At 41.2% G+C, this 23,280-nt stretch overlaps 1 protein-coding gene across 2 annotated transcripts in view; it reads right to left on the bottom strand.

Annotated features, from left to right (window-relative positions):
* Positions 1 to 2,536: 2,536 nt before the first annotated feature.
* The window catches only part of MPPED2 (metallophosphoesterase domain containing 2), a 107,608-nt gene continuing 86,864 nt past the window's right edge, over positions 2,537 to 23,280 (bottom strand). For both annotated transcript variants that reach the window (XM_018081859.2, XM_008931466.4), the window contains exons 5-7: positions 8,264 to 8,379; positions 5,447 to 5,560; positions 2,537 to 2,747 (exon numbers count right to left, since the gene is read on the bottom strand). In XM_018081859.2, coding sequence (XP_017937348.1) covers positions 2,629 to 2,747; positions 5,447 to 5,560; positions 8,264 to 8,379 — 349 coding nt within the window. In that variant the 3' untranslated portion in view covers positions 2,537 to 2,628. The remainder of the gene's footprint in view (positions 2,748 to 5,446; positions 5,561 to 8,263; positions 8,380 to 23,280) is intronic.

The following is a 23,280-nucleotide window of genomic DNA, read 5'->3' as shown; positions in this document are numbered from 1 at the left end:
AGTAATCTAAGGTGTGCTACATATATAATTTCTATATACTCCAAGAAAACGCTTTTTCCAAGCCATCTCAAATGGATGGCCATGCTCTTTGCCAGTAAACAGCTCGTTGCCAAAAACAATTCCACAGTCTTCCCACTGCTAGCTGAAAAAAGCCCACAAGACATATCCTGCATCTACATCCAAAAGTAAGGACTGATTCTCTCTCTCTCTCTCTCTCTCTCTAAAATAGGACCTTTTCTCCTTTGCCTCCACTGATAAAATAACCAGCACTGCAAGCAAAGCAAGGCAGATATCATTAAAGAGTAAAGGTACCTATATATTTCATAAGGAAACCTGACAAGAAATTCCACATGCAAAACAAGAACTAGATTTAAGAGGTACAACGGCTTCTTTCCCAGAAAAGACTTTGGTATAGCAGCCCTATAAATCTGAAAATTTCAGCCAACTCCACAGCTATGTGGAATGCACATTGCATCAAAACACAGAGCAGCACTCTAGGCTGTACTCTGCTGTAAGAGCCTAGAATTTGGTTTTCTATAACCTTTGTGTGAAAATGATGTCAAAAGTTAACAACCTGCTAAGATAAATGTGAACACACTGTGTCTCTCCAGGTCTTGCTGATGTTATTGCAGATGCAGAATCACGAAAACTGTGCCTTATCTTCTCATGCTTGAAACTGGATTTTCACAGCTATAATTCTACTTTGGAACAAGGTTCTGCCGTTATATATGTAACTGTATGCAGCAATACCAGCAGCAGGTCCTGCTGTGTTTGTCATTCCATGGGCACACACTGAATCCCACTCCCTGGTGATTCTCCTGCCAGTGGTGGATCCCGCTGTAGCCACAAAAATGACAAGAGATCCAGATAAAAAGTGATATATTTCACCTATTGACTATTCATTACTTAACCCAGAGTGGATGAGCATAAGACACCTGCAGGTTGGTACTAATGACCAAGTGAGGCAGTAGAAAGGTTACTGCCTAATCAATTCTTCCTCGTGTCGTTTGGAATAGCGTCCTACAAGGCTTAAGGCACAAACTTGGCTGCGCTGAACTACGACATCCAGAGACAAAATCCCTTCTGTCTAAAAGGAATGGAGAGATGGATGGCTGGCAGAGAAATGGAAGGAAAAGTCTGAGTGCCTTACTGACCCAACTGACATCCTGCGAACGGCACGAACAAAAATGTGTTGGGAAATAGAGAACTTCTTACTTACCCCTGTCATCGCTCCCCCCAACGGTTCATGCCACGGAAAACCACACAAATTCCCTTAGGCCACGTATTTTTTTAAAAATCTTGCAATTTTATTTGCATATAAAGGCCGCTAGATATAATATCACAATAAATTTAAAGAAACAACCGCTTTTCTAAGTTCCATTAACAAGGTAACGTAAAACAGAACAAAGCTCAATAGCATTTACAGTGGTGGAACAGAAATAACTATCTGCAACAATATTTTGTGCTAGCGAGATTGCATTTACACACAGTGCAAAATAAGAAAAAGGAAATAAAAAAGACAAGAAGAATATTTAAATATAAAGGACAACTAAGCCTTATTTTATTTAGGCTTGATTGTATCCATTTGACTCTATACATGCCTGAACTACAACAAAGATTTAACTCGGGCTCTTGAAGGCCTTGAGCACTTGGAAAAATGTGTCACATCCTTCATAATTTAGATGTGCTGTACAGCATAATTTTGCAGATGCTATACTGGCAATATTAAATCCTAGCTTAGTTATAATGCACAAAAAATACATATATATATAAATTCATATTTAAAAGGAGTCCGCATTTACATTTTTTTTTTTTTTTACTGCATGAAATACCTGCTCTTTGCAGCTTTCACCCCCAGTCTTTTAAAGCTAAAATAATTTAAAAAAGAAACAACAGAAGGTAGATATCACATACAGGCTGTGGCTATCTAGATCAGTCTTTATAAAGCAGGTAGAGACAAACAACTGAGAAGTCTATTCTCCCCTTGCTGCATTCTACCATGAACAGAATTAAGTTTAAGTACATGCACACATATCAAGAGGTAAATGGACCCCAAAATATTGTTTGTGCTACTAAAAAAAATTGATATAAATGGAGATAAAAAGCTAACATTTAGACCTAGGGAAAAAGAAGACACTTAAAAAAACCTTGACAATAACATAAGTTGTGCAAATTTGGGTGTTTTTAAATGCTGCCTATTTTTTAGCTTATAATATAATATTAAAATAAGGTCTCTCACTTATTAAAAGAAAGCTTGGCTGTCCTTTTGAGAACACTATAACAATTTACAATGGCAAATTTATTGAAAAACAAAATTCATTTTACAAATTCACAATGCTTTATCAATTTAAAATGAATGCTGCATTTCCAAAAAGCACAACCTCTAACTTTTCTCCTTGTTTGCTTTGCACCAGCAATTTACAAAAAAGAAAAAAAAAACAAACAAACAAACAAAAAAAACAAACCCCAAAGCCCACCCCAAAACAAAAACCCCCACGGTTCCCCCAAAATCCCACCCCACCCTCCCCCAGCCCCTCTTTCGAAATAAACATGTAACTGAATGTAAGTTTTATAATTAGAAAATGGCAGTTTATAGACCTTCCCCAGTTCCAAATGTGCAGTAGTGCTTCAGGATCCTTGAGGGGTCGGAAGGTCGAATATAATTGGAGGGTTGGTTGGCTGGAAGCTGACTGTACACGTTGAAGCATTGATGTACGTCGTGTAACCGTCCGTCATGATGCCATAACCTGTGGGGACAACGTGTCACACTCACTGCACCACAAACAAACAGCGCTGAAGGCTTGCTGTGGGATCAGTGCTTTGGAGGAAAATTAAATTAATCCCTTCAAAACGATGCAAAGCCCTTGAAAGCTGCTTGATTGAAAAAAAAAAAACAATACACAGTGTGCCGTGTTTGAAATAAGAACTGATGCTTTTGTTTTACGTACAAACCTTTTTTCCCCCCATGGATAGCCCTCTGTTGCAACTGGATGCAGCAGAAACAGAGACAAAGCCACACATGTTCTTTTTCTAATTACATTATTAGTGAGCTGCAGTCAGAAGAAAAAGACCATTCGGGATTCGGAAGTACCTTTGGTTTAGTCTACAACACCCTCTCTCTGGGAAATGACCCAAACTCTTGTAAGCTCTCCCTCTGCTAGTCCTTATTATCCAGTTCCTCATCACAGGACTGCCAAGCTGGTGCTCATGCTGGCTCCTGATACCCCAGAAACTCCTCAGCAGGTTAAAAGTATACACACACATCCAGGTTGTCCAGAGAGGCTCCATGGCTGGAAGTGTTCAAGGCCAGGTTGGATGGGGCTTGGAGCAAGCTGGTCTAGTGGAAGGTGTCCTTGCCCCTGGCAGGGGGTTTGGAATGAGATGATCTTTAAGGTCCCTCCCAATCAAAACCATTTTATGACTCCACGATATACTATATATATATATATACACACACACATATGTGCATATACATATATATACACACATATATATTTTTAAACTATTTTTGTAAAAATGTGTGTGTTTTCAGCTGACATCCACAAAAAGCTAAACAAAGGACTTGGAAAAGGTCCTGAAAATGTATCTGGCACCAAATGTACTTGAAAAAATAATTTTGAAAACCCCCAGAGTTTCATGGAGGAAGAGAGTTTCCCATCTCAAACCCACAGAGGAAAAATGTTTTTCTTTTAAACCATTATGATACAGTACAGATCACTGCTGTCTGAAAGCTAAGATAAATACAGCTACCCACAGTGCCTATCAGAAAGAATAATCACTTCAGAATTGCTGCACTGTCCACCTGTATTACTTTATTTATTTAGAATGGCAATTTTGATTTAGACCATCTCATGGTGGGAAAAACCCTGTTTGTGGTTGTTCTTGCTTATCAACCAGGGAAAAAACCTGCATCACCAAAATGTGTGTACAGCCTCCGCTGATTTAAGGGAATGTGGTGCATGTTCATCTCAGCTGGAGTTGGATGAGAATTAATTGAACTGTAAGATAATGCTTTTAACACTTTGCTATTTCTTCCCATACTGAAACAAGCTGTTCTTATATCTTCTGTGTAAGTACTAAACGGTATTTAACTTTTTGTTGTTATTCTTGTAAGAATTTATTTGAACGTTCGCTTTTAATATGTGCTGCCACCTTTCCTGTGAGATACGAATGCAGGGTGCTACACATGTTTCCTTGGTGCTTTCTCATAATAATGGTCTTGTACATATTAAATATCTTCCTGTCCCACTATTTAATGCTATTACAACCAGAAGTTTCACCACCTAATGTGCCTACAAAGGCTGTAGACAACTTACACGTTTTAGCTGGAAGTCTTGCTATATTCGCTTATTCTTAATATGCAAGGACTAATATTTATACAAAATATCCAATCTTTTCCTGAGTGCATTAAAAGACTGTTATTTATGCCTCTATACTTAAGGTCATGTCAACATTCCCAGTATAAACTCTTTATTTGCAGATGCCAGGCATGAAATTCGTCGTATGGAGTCACAAGGGCTTCAGAAAAACCAACACCACTAGTTGAGAAAGCTGTCCTTTTTTTATTTTCCTTTTATGAAGTCCTCCAAATCTTTAAGCTTATGGAGAACCTACTTACAGACAATGGAGAAACCTCCAGGGGGAGAATATAAAGCATTTAATGTGTAATTTTGAGTTCCAGGGTCACAAAGTCTTACACTCTCTCTCAGGCAGAACTCCTAGTGTTTGTCTCTCAGCCACATGAAAGTGAGGGAATTGTATTAAATATTTAAGTATCTCCAGCATGTATTTAATCTCTCAGTCACTTCCACTGCCACAAACTGAGCTCATTGTTTCTGAAGCTTCACACTCTGCCTGTCCTGGCACTGACAGTGGGGAAATATCTCTTCTAAAACATGAGACTCCTGGAGGGTAACACACGCAGTACAGACTGTATTACAGGGTGCTTTTAGAAATGTATGCACAGTGAGTTCTGGCAATGCCTCCTGATGTCTGACTCAAGATGCCCTCCTTTTTGCTTCTCCTTGTGCACTGAGGGAGGTGAGCTGAGACAGTAAGTTGTCTTTGATTTTCTTTTCCCTCTGGCACCTTTCTTAGCTCCTGTATTTAGAGTAATGGGGATAATTTTCATTTTGGCTTGCAAGTGTGGGGAATCTCATCTGTTTCTCTAACCAAGTTTGTCAAAATTTGAATTGCTTTCAAATAACCTGCATAGAACAACCTTTGCACAGTGAGAGATGTAGGTGGCTAAATGTAGCACACATTCCTGAAACAGCCTGTTTTAATTCTGGCATAAATTTACAAAGTGCTGTGCATGCAACCACTTCCCTCAACTCTTTCCCCACTTTAGTCCAATATGCCACCATCCATCCATTGCAATACACCATCAAAATGTGCTCCTTGAAATCTGCCTGAGATCCAAGTGGGGAGTAGTGCTGCTCCTTACCTTCATGAATCCCACCAAAGACATGGAGTTTGGGCCTTACTCGCCTCTGCACTGTGTTCAGCAGCTCCACACAACCCACTCTCTGCAGCTCCTTTGGAACCCAGTCTCGAAAACCTGAAGGCAAAATGCAATCAATATTGTTAATTTTCTCTTATTCAGGTAAGGTTTCACGTACTCTTTCAGGAAGTCATAATTCACAGAAGGTTTATTACATTATCTCTAGTCATAACCTCTCCATTAAAGCACACAGTGGCTTTTAAGGAATGTTTCGCTGCCACTTTGTCTTCCTTAAGATTTCCTCCCTTCAACTGCATTAATATTTTTCTGGATGTGATTTGTTTTTTTAAACTACAGGTTTAAAAACTCATCTTCCACCTTGAAACCCTGGGACATTTATTCCTGGCACTGGTGCAGATTTTTCTTTCCCTTGCCCTGGCTCTTGGAGCAGTCAGCTTCCCAAGCCAGCTATGTGGTTATTCCAGAAACGAAAACAGCTCAGGAAGATCAGCTGATTTCGATACAGCTGTCACCCCAAAGGTTTAAAACACAGTCTCCCACAACTTCCAGAGGACCACGGTCTGCAAGCATCAGGTAACTTCTGAGCCCACATCACCACCCTCAAGCAATGCAGCAAAACAGCTTTCAACAAGCCAGTGCTAACTGATTATATTGCCAGTTGGTCCTACAGATAATATGGGAAAATGTGCAAAATTTGACATCAGTCCTTACAGAAGTTTGCTGCCTGGACTAGCACTGACAAACATCAGCAGGGCAAGATGAACGAGGGGGAGTGAAAGGGAAATTGGGAGCCAGGTCCGACTGCAGCACCATTCTCCTGACTTTAGTGTGACTACACCCTGTGCCAAATTTCTCCCAGGTAGTAAAAACATGTTTGTGACATGAACTTGGCTAAACTTTAGAATGAACAAAGAGTCCAGTTACAGCTCTACCTCCCTTAATATTTACTTACTAAGTAAATAAGTAAACAATAAATATGTATTTAAAAAGCAGTATTTTGTCAATATTACCATACAGGTGGAGACCTAAAGCCCCTCATTTTAGGCACAGTACTAACAACTAATCTGTGTCTGTAGTTAAGATACAGTGCCAACCTTTTGAAATTGAACTTTATTATCGCCATCAAACACAAAATTTAAGTATGCTTATTCAATTAAAGCACTCCTTAGTGTCTGCAGCATCACAGTACTTCTGCATGAACCCAATTCAGAGCAGATGGATTAGCAACCCATTTAAAACAGCACCCATGAAACATTATAAACATGCTTGCGGGGTTTTTTTTCGCTTCTTTGGGAAAATAAACTGATTAAGAGAGTGCTGTTCAAAGCACTGGTTTGCAATATCCGGCGGCTCCAAAGCCAGTGGATGCTGTATCTCTGCTTTAACACAGCAGTAAGGTGGGAGCTCCAGTGAGGTTAAAGAGAATTTGTAGATCACCTTACGATGTTCTCTAAGTTGTACCAAAAAAATGGAACCAGAAAATAAAAGGAGTAGTAATTACATTGGTCAAAAACTTTCTGGACTTTTTTTTTCCCTTAGCTTTGCTTAGATCGCTGACTCTTAATTGTGGTAGAAAGCATAAGCATGCATTATTTCCTGACTCCACTGTCACCAAGAAGCTCTGTGAGATCACTGAGCCAGCCTGGAAGCATTTAAAATGCTGCTTTATGATGGCACCATGCAATTCTTAGAAGTTTTTACTATACTCACAGCCATCTCAAAAGTCAGCGACTTCGTGAGATTTGTGTGATGATCTGACCCCTTGGATTGCAAGCTCTTACTAAAACCCTGACAAAATCACAGCAAGGGCAATGAAAAGACCGCCACACTTCCTTATCCTGGTAAGTCATATTTATAAAAGACAGATGTTCAGTTGTAAACCCCACTGAAATACTTAAAATACAGTCCTAGACTGCTTGCCACATGTGTCTTATAGAAAAAGCAGTAAATAATATGTGATACTGTCTTCTGGGGTACAGGGTAGAGGAAAAATAGTGGGGCTTTTCAAGTGGTTTTAGCGTGGGCTTTAATGACTTCAGACATGCCAAAACTGAGTACTCCTGTCTCTGCTACATGAGTATCCCAGTGTCTTTCTGAGACCATCAGAACTTAGTTTAGATCTTACGAGCTAAATGGAGACCAGTGAATTACTCACGTTGACAAGGCAAGCAAAATTCAACTAAATGAGAAACTTTTAGCTACCTAATGAGAAAACAAATTATGCATTCACAGACTGGTGCTCACCCATCATTAGTTCAAGTAAGGAACAATTATCTAAGAACGTAATTTTCTTCCTTCACAAAGTTTTTATAAGCCAATTAATACCTTTAAAACTACTGTTACATATTCTAAGTTTATCAGGACTTTTATCAAGGAGAATATGTGATTACATACTCCTAAACTCCTGACTGCTTACTCTCAAACATTAAAGTAACAGGCCATTGTAGTGAGAAAAGTTTTTAAAAGTTTTAGTCAAGCTCTAAAAAATCATATGGGATTGGAAACTGCTTGTCAGATGAATACTGTTCTTAAATAAAATGTCAAACTATAATGGTTATTGAATCAGATATTTGATCTCCCCTAGCTTGAATTTAACAAAAAAATTTAAGTTTTTTTATTGAAATTCAACAGATCAGCTAAGCCTAATCTTCATTTTCCACTTCTTCCAAGAAGGTTTTTAATCCACAGTTTTGAGTTTGGGTGCAATTAGAGTATAGGTTAGAGCATTATTAGTTTTGCTTATTTTGAAAGTAAAATTCTCATGCAAAAAAAATCACACAGAGCTTTTGTTTCACTTACCAAGGGGAGGTCCATGTGTCATTAGTATATCAATTCCCTCAGGAATAAGGTTCCACTTGTCTAGCAAAGACTGACCTCTGGGTAGATTAAAGCCCCATCCATTAAACCACGGTGTCCTTTGGGGGAAAATAAGACAAACTGCATCAGTGTAAAATAAAAATCTCTTTCCTTCTCCATTTTTTTTCCAAATTAAACCAATTTCTGTGCTTCAGAGATTACTTGCAGACAGCCTTTTTGAAGTGGATGCCTCTAAAACACACTGATTCAAATACATACATACATTAATGTATACGTTTGAATTCAGATTAATATCTGATGCTATTTTTGTACTTCAAGAGTATTCAGCCTGGGGGGCATTTACTCACTAGAGGGAAAGGGAAAAATGTTAGAATAACACAGTCTAAATATAAAGCTTTTTTTTTTTCAAAGTTTGGGGATGTTGGAAGGTAAGAACTCCTTGCTCATGCTAATTACCAAAACAAGCAAAAAAATTCCAAAGCTTTTTGGAGGCAAATATCAATTTCTCACAGCATGGGGCAGCAGTAAGTAACAGTTCAATAGGATGCACGAGGTGGCACTTAAAAGTACCATCTGTGCTACGGTGTTTCACCAAACTCAAACTTGCTCTTTTTAGCACTTTTAATACTGGGTTACTGTCACCTGCCTTGGTTTTGAACTCCTGAGCCTCCTGAAGATCTCCATCACACAATGTTTAGCCTCACCGTGGCTTTTTAAAGAGATTTTATAATTTAAAGTTCATCTACTGTTTCTTAAGGAAAACTTATATTCTCAGTCTTCTCCACCATAGCATAGCATTGTTCTGAGACACTGGTTTAACCACCAATCCAAGCCTGCAGCAATGACAAGTGAACCTCCTAGGAGTACTTTTTCCAAGTATAACAGCAAAAATGAATAATTTTCACGCAGGTATATCATAATAAAGCCTTTCCTTATCAGATAGGTACACAAAGCAATTGTTCTGAAGAGATACTGTAATGTTTACAGTATCTGTTACTAACAACTTTTTATACAGTTGTTCGTACTGTACTAATTTTAAGGGTTTTCAGCCATGTGTGCATTTCCTAGAGCTCAGGCAAGAGATTTAGACTTCATTTGCTAGGGAGGAAACTCCTATCCTAGCCCTAGTCATTTGGGGGTATCTTTCTGAGAGTTCAAGCTACTCCTGACATCTTTTGTGTGCTGCAGTTCTGAAAAGAGAAAACAAAAACTGGGGCAGAAAAACAATCACAAACCAAAGAAAACTGTACCTTTTAAAGAGAGAGAGATCATTAGAGCCCTATGTAATTTCATTATGTAACCTGCCTCCTCTACCCTCTAAATTATTCATATTTCTCAGCCTCAAATATGCATTAAAGCAGGAGCGTCCTGCTGAGATTACATCTCTAATTTTTATTTTTTTTGTAATTAAAGCGCTTTGTTTTCCCGGCACAATGATTTGACCAAGGAAGATTATACCCAGTTATATGGATGATCTGCATTCCTGACAATCGGCAGTATGGAAAAACAGCAGGCGCTGCTAATATAGGGGCAGGAAGGTCACTGGTGCCTTAGTAACAAATAATAGACATATCCCATGTAGTCCTACTGAACTAATACTCCTACTACACACACACAGGAACTCATTCAAGCCAGCAGACTTCCTGAATGAACACTAACAAAAGATAGGGAAATGAGACGTTTAGTCAAACATTTGATGTGAGCTATGGGTTCCTCATGTGCACAGCCACGGAGCTTCACCTCTCACAGCTGCCCCCCTCTGCACCCACGGAAACGCCCCAAAAACATTCCTGTGTTGCAAAGCAAGGTCAGTGGACTCACAGAAGGTTTGTATGCAGCTGAATTAAAACTGAGGGTTGTGTCTTAGCTTTAACCAAATCACAAGAATTTCTGCTCTTCTAGGATTGAAACATTTATCCTGAAACATGTATCTAAATTTCCTGTCCTACAGAGCTCCTAGGTCTTAATATATCAAAATTACTGTAACCTTCAAGGCTGCAGTTAGAAGTTTAAAGATTGTCTGGCTAAACATTCAGCTGCTTGAAAAAAACAAACACACAGAGCATTGGTCAAACTTTTCACTGTCAATTAATGATTCTTTCCCCACTTGCATTTCTCCCGAAGATAAGATTGTAGTTATTACACCATAGTTAAACCTGAAACATGAAACCACATCTGTGATTTCTCTGGAGCTCTTTGGAGACTACAACCACACAAAAAGCTGGATTTGTCTGCAGGTTTTTTATTTTATTTTCTTCCGAAGCACTGTGGAAGGAGGAGGGGAACCTGAGCTCAAATATATTCCTCATTCACCAACCTCTGTAATTAGCTGTGACTAACAGGCCCCACATGGGAATCCACTTGCAAGAAAACTTTCAAGAAACCTTCCTGACTATGCAGCATGTGCACAAAAAAGATGGTCAAGTGCTTACTTAATATAATAAAGATTTTCATACAAAATGAATAAATCAAGGAAGAACACCTGGACTGCAGATTTAGGCTTCAGGCATTTAAAATACAAAACCTTGCATATTCAGTGACAGCACTGCACACACCAGGCAGACTGAGGGTCCCTGCCTTTTGGGGGGTTCGGGCGTTTCCAGAAAGCCAAGAGGATGCGTTCAGAACACCACCAAGAAGAGAAACAGCTTTCTGGCACAGGCTCAGGTTTAGATGAGATCACAGGGAAGGTCACCCGATGTTTGCACTCGGCTGTGTTGCAGCGCAGATGAAATGGAGTTGATGTGCTGTGAATCCCACAGCGCATCCCGTGTCACAATCCCGGGAGCGCACAGTGAATGGCTTTTTACCCCCAGCAAACTTTAAAGGCGTGGAGGAAAGACAACCCCTGCAGTGTAGGTAGGTAGCATCCTATCAAGGGGTATTGGATAAGGGTATTTCACTTCCATTAGTGTCTTTTTTTGAATACATGAGTTAGAGTCACTCTCAACTTTTAAATAATTTAGAAGAAAAACTGTGCATGACATTAGGTGCCTTCTGCAACATATTTTCAAGCTGATTACTCACTGTGAGAAACCACTTCCTCTCTAGGAAGAAATGCCTATAATGAACTTTGGCTGCACTGTCAGGGTTTAAGCCCAGCTGGCAACCAAGCACCACACAGCCACTCCCTCCTCCCCGTGGGATGGAAAAGAGAATTGGACAGGTAAAAGCACATACACCCACCTGTGGTAACCCCCTAATCAGGTGCAAATAATTAGTAAAGGCTGCTTGATCCTTAGCAGCCATATTTCAGATCCGACCTGTTTTTTTCTTTCCTACGGAGCTCTAAGCAAAAGTAATTTCTGTTAACTCCTAAAACCGTTCATCGTATACCTCATTTTTAAGTACAGCTGGCAAGAGCAGAAAGATATCAGCTGTTGAATAATGTCACGAGGGAGGCGTAGACGGAAAACCCACCGGGACTGGTAATGAGAGATTACAAATGATTTTGTCATTTTACGTTTGATGGACCAGAACACTTGCTCACACCCCCATGCCCGGCGTGTGCAGGGGAACCTAATTGAGCCTCTGCTCGTCAGAACCACGCCACACTCCACAGCCTCCTTCACGTGCCATCAAACCATCACGATAATTCCCGGTCCCCGGCTCACCTGGCAGCTCAGCCCTTGCCTGACTGCAAAGCTTCCTTGTGGTTTAGGGACAGCAGCTCTGCTGGCACCAGGTGTGACACAGGGAATATCCTCGTGAAAGGCAGACACCTGGCCTGTCCTCAGTTCTTCATTTCTAGGCAGGAATCCCCCCAGGTCCCCCTCCACCTGGCATTCTGGAAGCTACATTTTCTGCAATTAAAACTGAGTGCTTATGCAGGAGGCTGCAAATTATCTTCACACCTTGTGCTGCAAGAGGCGCAGACGTTACTTGACGTGATGCCAGGAAGGAGGGAATCTTAAGCTTCACAGCAAGACTCACCCTCCTTTTACAGGTGCACTGGGAGAACCCCTGGACAAGACACACAAATCCATCTGCTTTTTACAGCAGAGAGCTGCCTCTTCAGCAGGTGATCGGATCTCCCTCCTCCCAAGTAAACACTGTATGGTTTTATTAAAACCCAAATGAACCAAAGCCAACCCACAATAAAAGCACAGTCATGGAGCATTATTTCATGACCAAAAAAATCACAACTGCTTTTTGGTGTGCTCCTCAGAAGCGACACTATGACATGAGGAAACAGGAGACACAAGGCCAAAGCCAAGTTCATCCAAGTGATACAGGAATTTCAAATCCTTCTGGAACTTTAATGTTTTTAAAGGTTGGTATCTCCTACAGCCTACTTTCATATCTTCTCTGGCTCATGAATTTAATTACCTGATCCTCAGAGTTCAACAACTCAAAAGGTAAATGTACAGTGAGACCTTCTAGATTCAGATTCTCCTCTTAACTCCACCAGTAAATCCGTTTATTTCAATAGTTACTTCTAAACAGGATTAGAAAAAATAAATTATCTCATGGTTCTTTAATCCCATGTATCCATTCATTTTTAAGGCTACCCAATCTTTTAGGAAAGCTTCAATTTTATCCTTAATCCAATGAGTAAAGTGCGCAGGAGGCAAAAATCTCGTTCTATCTCCTTCCACAGGATAACAGCCAAGGGAGTGTCTAAAAGGCATCACAGCAGGAAAGTGCTTCCACACGACCAATAACAGTAATGAAATGCTCTTTATTTTTTTTCAGCATTCCAAATGAACACACAGACCTGGCTCGGGAGGGAGAGAGACCATTCCAGCAGCAGAACAAAAGTTGTGGGACAGGACATGGACACGCACTCCTAGACTTGCTCAGCTGCAGGACTGTCCTACAGACACGTCCCCAAAGCTTCTACTCCGCTGCTGGGCAAAAGCTGCTGCCGTGCCCGTGGAGCAGCAGAGAGCAAACCACAAAGGGGGGGGGGGGAACAGTGACCTTTGTGTACTGAGAAGAAAAGCCTTTCAATCCCCTCCCTCCGCCCCGCACAAGTGTTTGCCAGGCCGGGCAGCCCACACGTGCCGGGTGCCGTGTTCAGTCAATGGACAGAGCCTGCCTACTGGGAATACACACACAGCCACTGCCAGGGAGAAGGGGAAGGAGGAGAGAGCCTGTGTAATCATGGAGACAAAAGGCTGAGCAGGGCAAGTGCACAGCGTATTGAGGAAACACATTTTTACAAGAGCTTCTGTAAAGGCCCCGAAACTTGCCTTCGGTGCCACAAAAGTCCTTTTTTTTTTTTGGTGAAGCTCCTTCTTACGGTGAAGGTTCAGATGCTTTTTGCACAATGCAAAAACTATCAGGAAATGATAAAGGCTAAATTATTTCCTAAATGTGCTCATCCTGTGTAATGTTGCTATATCAGTAAGAGGCCCAGCCTGGGGGCTCGAGCTGTATGTCATTCCCACTGAGCACTTCTGTGCCTCAGTGTCCTGTTTAGAGAGTGAAGACAATAATACACAACCAAAAGAATCACCATGAGGTCTGGTTCCTCGGGATTTTGCTTACCCTGCATCTTTAAACAGCTGAAGCTCTCACAAAAGTGGATTTTCAGTACTGCCATTATGTTAGCCATGTTACTGTATGTTACCTCCTTATTACCAACCTCCATGCAAGTCTGGAAGCCTCTAAAACACAGTCCTGCTATTTTTACAAAGCTAGAAAAACCTGAAACCTCAACAGCTGCTGGTAATTTGTTTTGTTTTGTAGTTTTTCCTTTTTCTCTCTTTCACTTACAGTCTATAATCTCTAAAGGCTGGTTATCTAAATGACAAAGCATTTGAGAAACACAACCTCCTGTCATCCACCCTGCTTGGAGGGCAAGAGCCCCCACAGTGCCTTTCCTCTGGGAAGCAGTATTCCACAATGGGAAGCAGCAGCAATCACCACATCACCACCAGCCAGCATGACATGGCACATTCCTTGCACCAGGCCTCTCTCAGTTTCTAATTCAGACTGTGGAAACTGGTCCATGAAGGTTTCAGCTTAAACTCCTGCCAGACAGAGATCCATGCTTGAATCTGTGAGAGCTATGAAAGGAAAGAAAAATCCAGGACCTTTACTGCTACCACTGCTACCTCTGTGGATACCTTTCAGTAATTTTGCTTCTCTGATGGTCCACACCAACCACTTCTATCCTGTGTCTTGAATGGTTAGTGATCCTTTTTGGCAGAGGATTGTCCATTCGGTTCACATGTTTTGTGTTAACAATACCAGAGCAGCACAGACAATATTTAAGAAAACTCATCTGTGAGGAAGGTGCGTTTTAACAAAAATAAAATCGAAAGAAGTTGAGGAAAGAAACACAGAACAAATACACCAGGGTTTAAGACACTTGAGAGCAAAGGAACAGACAGGCAGGAGGTCAAAATGCGAGTAATGTCACAGAGGATCACAAGACACTGAGGACAGCAGGAGGCAGAACACAGGGCTGCCAGAGGACAGGAGTAAGGAACACACAGAGGAGCAGAGGAGTGGACTCCACCAGGAATCCAGTGGGTACCGGAAAGGACAGGAAAGTAGATGAATTTCTCAAGTTTATGATCCATACTACCTTGGCTTAAGCATCTGAATTGCTCATCAAAGAGGAAATTTCCTCCAAACCTTCTGAGGCTTTTCAATCCCTAACTGTATTGAAATTATTTTATTTAGGGCTTTACTTAATGAGATCTGGGAGATATTTTAATATCCCCAAAATATGAAAATAATTCAAACTTGACTCAAGGGCTAATTTCATTCTACTTTTAAAAGGAACAGAATTACAAAGGCCTACTAATAGAAGCAAGTATTAAACCTTACGTATTTCTGTGCTGCATAAAGTTGAGGATGGCTTGAAGGATAGACCTATTGTAAGTTAGGACCAGTTTTAAATAGATCCATACATTAAGTACACTTTGTTTCCCCACATGGCAGTGGAAGCACTGTGGCATCAGTCCACACCTATGGAGTACCATCCTGGACTGACTTGTAAAACTGCTTTTCATTCCAGAGTGGGCACAGTGTCCCCTTCATTCCCATACTACATGGGAATGTACATGCACATGCACCTTTGAAGAGTCAAAGGATGCTGCAGTACTGAAAAGAGCTTAAATGCCTCAAATTCTTATAGTAGAATTTTGTGGTCTTGGTAGAAACACAAAGGATCCTGGTATATCTACCTAAAGGATGGTCCTGAAGCTCACCATAATATAAACTGAATGTCCATTCTGAGGGACACACTGGGGGAAAGAGGAAAAAAAAGGGGGAAAAAAACCAGCTGAAATTTTGATTTAATTTTGCTCAAGAACTGTGCATGTAAAAGAATGATGCTTGGATTCCTGTTTTCTTATAGTAAAAGTGATCATAATATGCTACTTGTATTGCATCTTAATTTTCTACATTCCTCTCATTATCCATGCAGGAAATGTAAACTGACAAAGCTTCTACCTCAGGTCAATCTGGAAGAGGCTTTTGCTAACAGCCCTGCTTCTGTGATGACAACACAAATTAAAGTAGAGATAAAAAAAAAAGGTAAAGAAGTGAAGACCTCCCCCCCAACATATTATGTTGCACAGTTTCAATCCACTGGGGAAGTCTGTGTGTTTGACATGTAAAAAAGCCAAATCTGTACAGGTGTAATTGCAACCAGTAGCTTCTGTTGAATATTTTATACATTTATAAAAGCAGCATTTGGAAAATATTAACAGAAAGATGTCTGCCTTTAAAACAAGTAAGCTACATTTCAGTGAATTATGAAACAACTGTTGCCAGATATAAGTTAGTATAACAAATAAAATACTCCAAAGTAGTTATGCCTGCCTGCCCTATTGGAGAATTTGGTTCTTGGTACTAGGAAACAGCCTCTAGATATTTAATTATTTATAATGCTCCTTAAAACAGAATACTTTAGCATCACTAGAGTGTCCGTAGTTCCTTCAAAAGGTTATGCTGGTCAGTGAACACGATTGCTTGTTCATGAATTAATGCCACAAACCAGAAGCTTTCCAGATACATATTTTTATGTAGTGTTTCAGCACCTTTAGGTATGTTTACATCTGCAGCCTGTACTGCATAACATTTAATGAGACCAAGAGGAAAGGTGTGTGTTCCCCAGAGGATGAACTCTGGCTGGGGACTCCCTAAGAGCTGCTGAACCACTGTCCCAGTTCACTGCTGCCCAGAGGCCACAGCCCCCCATGCACTGTCATCAGTCACAGAATCACACAATATTCTGAGCTGGAAGGCACCCACAAGGATCCTCAGGATCCTCAGGCCCTGCACAGGACCATCCCCAAGAGTCACACCAGGTACCTGAAAATGTTGTTCAAATGCTTCTTGAACTCTGTCAGGCTTGGTGTTGTGACCACTGCCCTGGGGAGCCTGTTCAGTGCCCAACCACCCTCTGGGTGAAAAACCTCTTTCTAATATCCAACCTAAACTTCCTCTGACACAACTTCAGGCCATTTCCTCAAGTTCTGTCACTGGTCAGCACAGAGAAGAGATCAGTGCCTGCCCCTGCTCTGCCCCTCACGAGGAAGCTGTAACTGCAATGAGGTCTCCCCTCAGCCTCCTCCTCTCCAGGCTGAACACACCAAGTGCCCTCAGCTGCTCCTCACATGGCTTCCCCTCAAGGCCCTTGATCTTTGTTGCCCTTTTTGGATGCTCTCCAATAGCTTAATATGCACACAATATTCGAGGTGAGGCCGCCCCAGGTCAGAGCAGAGCGGGACAATCCCCTCCCTCAACCAGTTGGTGATGCTTTGCCTGATGCCCCCCAGGACAGGATTGCCCCTCCTGGCTGCCAGGGCACTGCTGACTCATATTCAACTTGCCCCATCCCAGGTACAGAATCCAGCCCTTGCTAAACTTCCTACAGTGGTCCATGCACCAGCTCCAGCTCTTGCAGGACCTATCCATTTAAATCCTGATTAACAAATCAGGGAGAACACTAGGTGATGTCACTGCCTCTGTAAGCAGTGGCACAAACCCCAACCTCAGATGATGGAATAAAAACAGTAGCTGGGCTACCTGAAAGGAGGTCACTTCTCTCATTCTGCTCTTCTCTAAAGATAATCCTCTGAAAATAAGAGAGTTGCTGTTTTATGCTTCAGGAATACCTACTAGATTATCACCTCTGTTTAGAGCCACCTTAAGAGGGCAACCCATCACCACTACTCTGAGCTCTCACAGTAAAGCTGTGATTAGTACACACCTAAAAAAGACCCTGAGTTATAAAGTCTCTCAAAGAGTGGACTTCAAGCAGAGCCAAATTTTGCTCTTGTTCTTGCATTGCTTTAAAGCTTTCCATGTAACACACTTCCATGCTCTAGCACATAGCATCAAGAAAAAAATGTTTTGGTTGTTGTGCCTGTATGATGTGGATGTCTTAGTTGCCCCTGCTTTTCCTGATCTAACTTCCAGAGGTAACAAACCAGTTTGTTGTTTCCGAAAAGTAGAAAAACCAAACAACAAAACCCAACAACAAACAACCAACAAAAAACCCTCACTAAGCACAACCTACATCACAATCACAGGAACTTCAAGGCATTCAAAAACTCTTTCAAGTGCTTTACAAGTAATAAATAATTCAGGCTCAGAACAGTCTAGATAGAGCATTGTTTAAAGAGGTATTGTGTAGGACGTAATTGGCCACACCAAGAATAAATTTGCCAGAATATATGCCTAAGGTGAATCAGATGGTAGACACAGGATGCTGCCCTCCATGATTTTCTTTATTAGTCTTCACTAATAAGTCAATTATTCTTATCTACTCTGCCTAAAATCAGACACTGAGACTGCATAAAGTCGGATGGTGCTGTTTCTCTATAAACACCATCATTTTATTTATGATTTTCTCAAAACACTGTCCAGCACTCCTCAAGAAGAAACCAAAACTTTACAGAATGCCTGGTAGGAAAACCAAACAAGGCTCACATGTATTAAGTCTTACAGGCACATATAGCCCACAATATTTAATTGTAGGAATTCGTAACATAATCTTCTGCATATTTACAGAAAAGAATGGAAACAGTTAGTTATAATTAGGTCACAGGATACTCCCAGCATTTCTTGTTTGTTTGAAGTCTGTGCTACCTTCCGTTCCAGCTTATTCTTGAAGGTGGATGCAAAGTTGCTTACCCTCACTAACCATATGAAAACTAAGAGTTTCCAGTGTAACAACACATGCTTAGTTGGCATTTAGGCACAGTATAAAATATCATGGCTGGACCTTAAGCCATAATACTGGTTTACTATTTAATTATAAATTTTAGGACATGCCATTTATTTAAAAGCTATGCAGATTTTGTTAATTTTCTTCATTTATTACAGCCCTTGCTTTCTGCAGAAATTTAACATCTGGCACACTCAAAATTTCACCTTTACTGAAAACCACGATCCTACTTTGGAGTCTGCAGGAAGGGAAAGTTAGCAACTCCTCTTCAGTCTTCATCAAAAAACACGGATACGTCATTTGTAAAATTCTTTCAACCAAGAGATAATGGGACGATTATGAATCCCAAAATGCCTATCACGCCTCCTTCTCAGCTCAGGAAGCCTCAGGAGACAGACATGTGTGCAAGCAAAGTTCAGACATACAAAAAATCCTATACCTGATATTACATGCATACAATGTGTGCACACGTGTGTGTATATATATATATATGTATAAATATACATCTATCTCCTGTTGCTCTGCTTGTATCAAGGAACCTGACAAATAACTTGCAGAAATGGCACAATGCACTCCCAAAACAATGAGAACTCCAACTGCTGCAGCACTCGAGCAGGGCCCCATGCATGCAAGTAAACATTTTCAGGTTATTATCTGGAGGAGCTGTCTTATGTATGAGCCAATTTAGCAAATCAATTAAAGTAATGCAGTTACTTGATCAACAGATGAACACAAAGGGGGAAAAATGACAGAAGAGACTGAGGGAAAAACATGAGGGTCATGAAAAAAAGCAGAAGCTGCAGAAAAGAGAGCATTCGGTATCACAGAGGTAAACAGAGCATTGTTTTAATTGGAAAGGATCTGTTTAAGCAGTGGGTCACTCACTTTTGTTGCCTTCAGGGTTATAAAACAAGGAACTCAGATTACATGTGGGTCATTTACACAACACTTAATTTTAGGCCCTCCCGCGTTCGCGCTGTCCTTTCAATGAGGTTTGTGGGAGGTGCAGATTACCACAGACTGAATGAGAGTTAATTCAACCCTTCTGGTGAAAAAAAAACCCTAATAGTAATAGAACAATATTTCTAATTATAGAATAATTAGAAACCAATGTAAAAGAATTTTTACATCTGATCAACAAAATGCCATTCCTGCTCTTTACAGTTCTCACCTCGAGGGAGAGAGGATTTGATCCCCACATCTCTCTGAGGCCACAAGCAACACCTAATTCCTCTCAAGAGAGTGTTAATGGAACAAAATTAAATGGAAGCAAACAGCAGAGGAAAAAGAGGTAGGGAAGGTGTCTTTCTCAGTGACCACCAATTAAACTCCAGGTTTTATGAAAAGCCCGAGTTGCCTCCCAGTGGATTGCAAAGTAGTTCCAAAGCCTCCCCACAGCCCGCTGACAAATCTGCTTCTGCTGGAACCACAAAGCAGCAGCTCAGTCAGAAGCACCATCCAGTGGGCAACAACCAGCATTTCTGGTGCTACAAAACACAGAATCATTGAATGCTTTGGGTTGGAAGGGACCTTAAGGATCATCTAGTTCCAACTCCCTGCCACGGGCAGGGACACCTTCCACAAGACCAGGTTGCTCAGAGCCCCATCCAGCCTGGCCCTTAAGAATTCCAGGGATGGTGCACCCACAGCTTCTCTGGGCAACCTGTTCCAGTGTCCCCTCACCCTCACAGTGAAGAACTTCTTCCTTATATCTAATCTAAACCTGCCCTCTGTCCATTTGAAGCCTTTCCCCCTTGTCCTATCCCTGCATGCTCTTGCAAGAAGTCCCTCTCCAACTCTCTTGTAGCCCCTTCAGGCACTGGAAGGTCATCCCAGAGCCTTCTCTTCTCCAGGCTGAACAATCCCAGCTCTCTCAGACTGCACAGGAGAGGTGCTCCAGCCATGCTGTAGTTTCCCCACCCCTTGGGATCATATACAACTCATATTTAAAAAGAATACACATTCAAAGAAAAGTTGTGAGCTCATATTACAAGTTCTCACTCGAAGTAAATTTTTTACTGATGACTTACCAGCCTATGAACTGGTGGTTTATAATAGAAAGGCAGACTGACATTTAAATAGAGTGGCACTAGAATAATGGCTTTACATTAGTATTTTATGGGAGCCTGAATAACCACAGAGTTAACATACTGTATTTTCTGGCAATAAAAAATCCTTTGAAAACAAAAGGTCATTTTATTTGATAATGTAAATGAATTAGATTTGTATTGTATGGCCAAGAGAGTAAGGGAAAGATTAATTCTTAGAGGAGAAGTCAATATATCAGGATGGCCAGGATTGGTTTGGTTTTAATTCTTTAAGCATGTTGTAAAGCCTGTGGTTCATAACCCACAGCCATATATTGCTGTACACTGGAGGTTTTAATATGGGCCCCGGACTTCAGTCTGATCTGATAAAAATCTGAAACTTGCAGTAGGCCATTATGTGGGCAAACTATTCATTTTATATTCACCTCCTTGTCGTGTCAGTGCAGAGGTCATCTAAAGAGGGGGCCTAATTAATCAAACTGTCAGAGCCGATGAGGAGGAGCATGTTAATGGGACTTTTATTTCACCCAGGAAAGCAGTGGTCTGACAGGAACCAGAAAATATGGCCTTGATGTTGCTGTTTATTAGCAATGCTGAGATCAGTGGTAATAGGTGCCAAGCAGCCTATGTTTGATAAAGCACTGGATGTCAAGAACCTGCACCAACTAGAAATGAGACTGACAGGAGGCAGGAATCGCTGCTTATTGAGGGCTACCGAGAGCAGGTACAACTGGGATGTGATCACAAAACCTGAGCCTGCACAGGACACGCTTGTTTCTTCAAAAGTAAAAACAAACTAACAAACAAAACAAAATAAAACAAACAAAAACAATAAAAACAAACAAAGAAACAAAAAAACCCCCCAAAACCCCAAACCAAACTACCCCTCACCCCTCAAATACCAAAACCCATCAGCTATTTTCCTGCACCTAAAGGTGAGGCTTTGCAATGTTTAGGTCCCATTTGTTTTGCCTAATAGGCAAGCACAGCAGCACCAGCATAGAAAAAGCCCTAAAATTAGTACAAGAGTGCTCAACTTGAAGGATTGCCTTGACGGGAGCTCGTGGTGGTGTAAGGCCAGCACACCAGCCTGACAACTCTGATACCCTCTGAGAGAGTTGTCAAGATTGTAAATGGTCTAAGACTAGCACAAAAACTGAGACTAACTGATCCAGACCAATGCAGGAGTTGCACCAGATGAAGGAAGCACAGCACAGGCAGAAGTCGGGTCTGTGCCCCTCTTGCCTGTGCTAGATCAGGCACTCAGTGAGTTCAACCCTGTCCCCACAAAACACAGTGATAATGCTAAAATAAACACAGTGAAGATTTAATTTCTTGCCCAAAGCCTTTCTCCAGAATTGATGTTCCTAACACAAAGTGCATGCCCATAGTAAGGAAGAAAACAAGCATCTCTAAAAGGGAGTGAGTGGGAGACACAAGAGATGCTCACAGTTTTTGAAGGGCACTGGACTCATTTTAGCAGCAGCCATAGCATTTGCTGTGTGGGTGATATATGCAAAATTTTAAATTAATTATTTTAGTAATGCACCCCTACATGATTTCCCAGTCTGCAGTGCATTTTATACTTCAGGCCATGGTAGGCTTTATAATTAACTACTTTCTGAAGCCATTTTAATTAATTTTTTTCCCCCTCAACACCATTATTTCCAAATGAATAGAGAGCTAACATTAAATAGCCTTCTAAATAGAGAGCTACAGGGATCTACTCTTGTAGGATAAAGCCCTTGGAATCACGCCCCGAGCAGTGCCCTCGGAAAGGTTTAAGCAGCTGAAAGGAAATGTGCTGCCAAAAGGAAACCTTGGACACTGACAGGGCATGCAAGTCCCTGGCTAAGTCAAAATTCTTCCTGGTGGAAGAGGAAAGCTATTGTGTTTATGGCTGCTGCCATGGATCCAAATATCCTCATCCTGAATTATCTTTTTCTTTTCTTGCCCGAGAACCCTCCATTGTCTGGATCTTCCTCTTAAAGCCAGAAATACTAAAATTGGAATTAAATGATGCAAAACCAAGTTGTGTGCCTCTCACTGGGGTGAGTCAGCCTCCTGGGCTGCTGCTCCATCCCAGAGCTCTCAGAGGGCTGTGGGAAAGGCAGGAGCCCAGGACAGTCCTGCCTTCTGCCCTGGGAACAACTGTCCCTTGCAAGAGGACCAGCACAATTCCAACTACAAAGGCTAGAGAGACATGCTTGCAGTAAGGCATTTTTCTTTGTTAGCAAAACCACTTAGAAAACCTCCTGCCTCTCTCCTGAGCCTTCCCTGTTCCTCCCTGCCACAGGCACTGCTCTCTTCTAGTGGGACTCATGAGCCTGTGATGAAGTCTCTGACAACATCCACATCTGAAAAGACTGGAAGATCTTTTTGGTTATTTGGCTTTACAAGATTCAAGCCTTCAAGTAGCCCAAATATGGGACTGGAAAATGGTAGCACTGGGCTCAGGACTGGTTACTCAGGGCAGGAACTGCTTCTCTGATGGCAAAACTCACTTAAAGCTTTACCATCAAATTACAGCTTTAAAGAGAAAAATGCACTCCTACCATAAAAGAAATGTAGGAAGAATAATAAAGACACTCTTCCTGTCCTAACCTTTTGCTGCTGACAATGCCCTTTTGAATGGTTAAAATGATATTTATTTTCCCTTACAGTTTCATACTTTCTAATTTAAACATAAGGCACACCTACTATACTTCACAGAAAATACATTAGACTGAAAATAAATGCAGAAAGCTAAAATGTGGTTCAAATAACTACCTTTTGGAGCTTTAGGTGGCTGTTTTCACAGCCACAAGAAAAATAAA

The sequence above is a fragment of the Manacus vitellinus genome, unplaced genomic scaffold (genome assembly GCF_001715985.3).
Source record: "Manacus vitellinus isolate BGI_N305 unplaced genomic scaffold, ASM171598v3 scaffold_57_pilon, whole genome shotgun sequence".
Taxonomy (NCBI): domain Eukaryota; kingdom Metazoa; phylum Chordata; class Aves; order Passeriformes; family Pipridae; genus Manacus; species Manacus vitellinus.
Note: the sequence above shows the minus strand (reverse complement) of the source record. Positions and strands in the feature narration are given on the sequence as shown.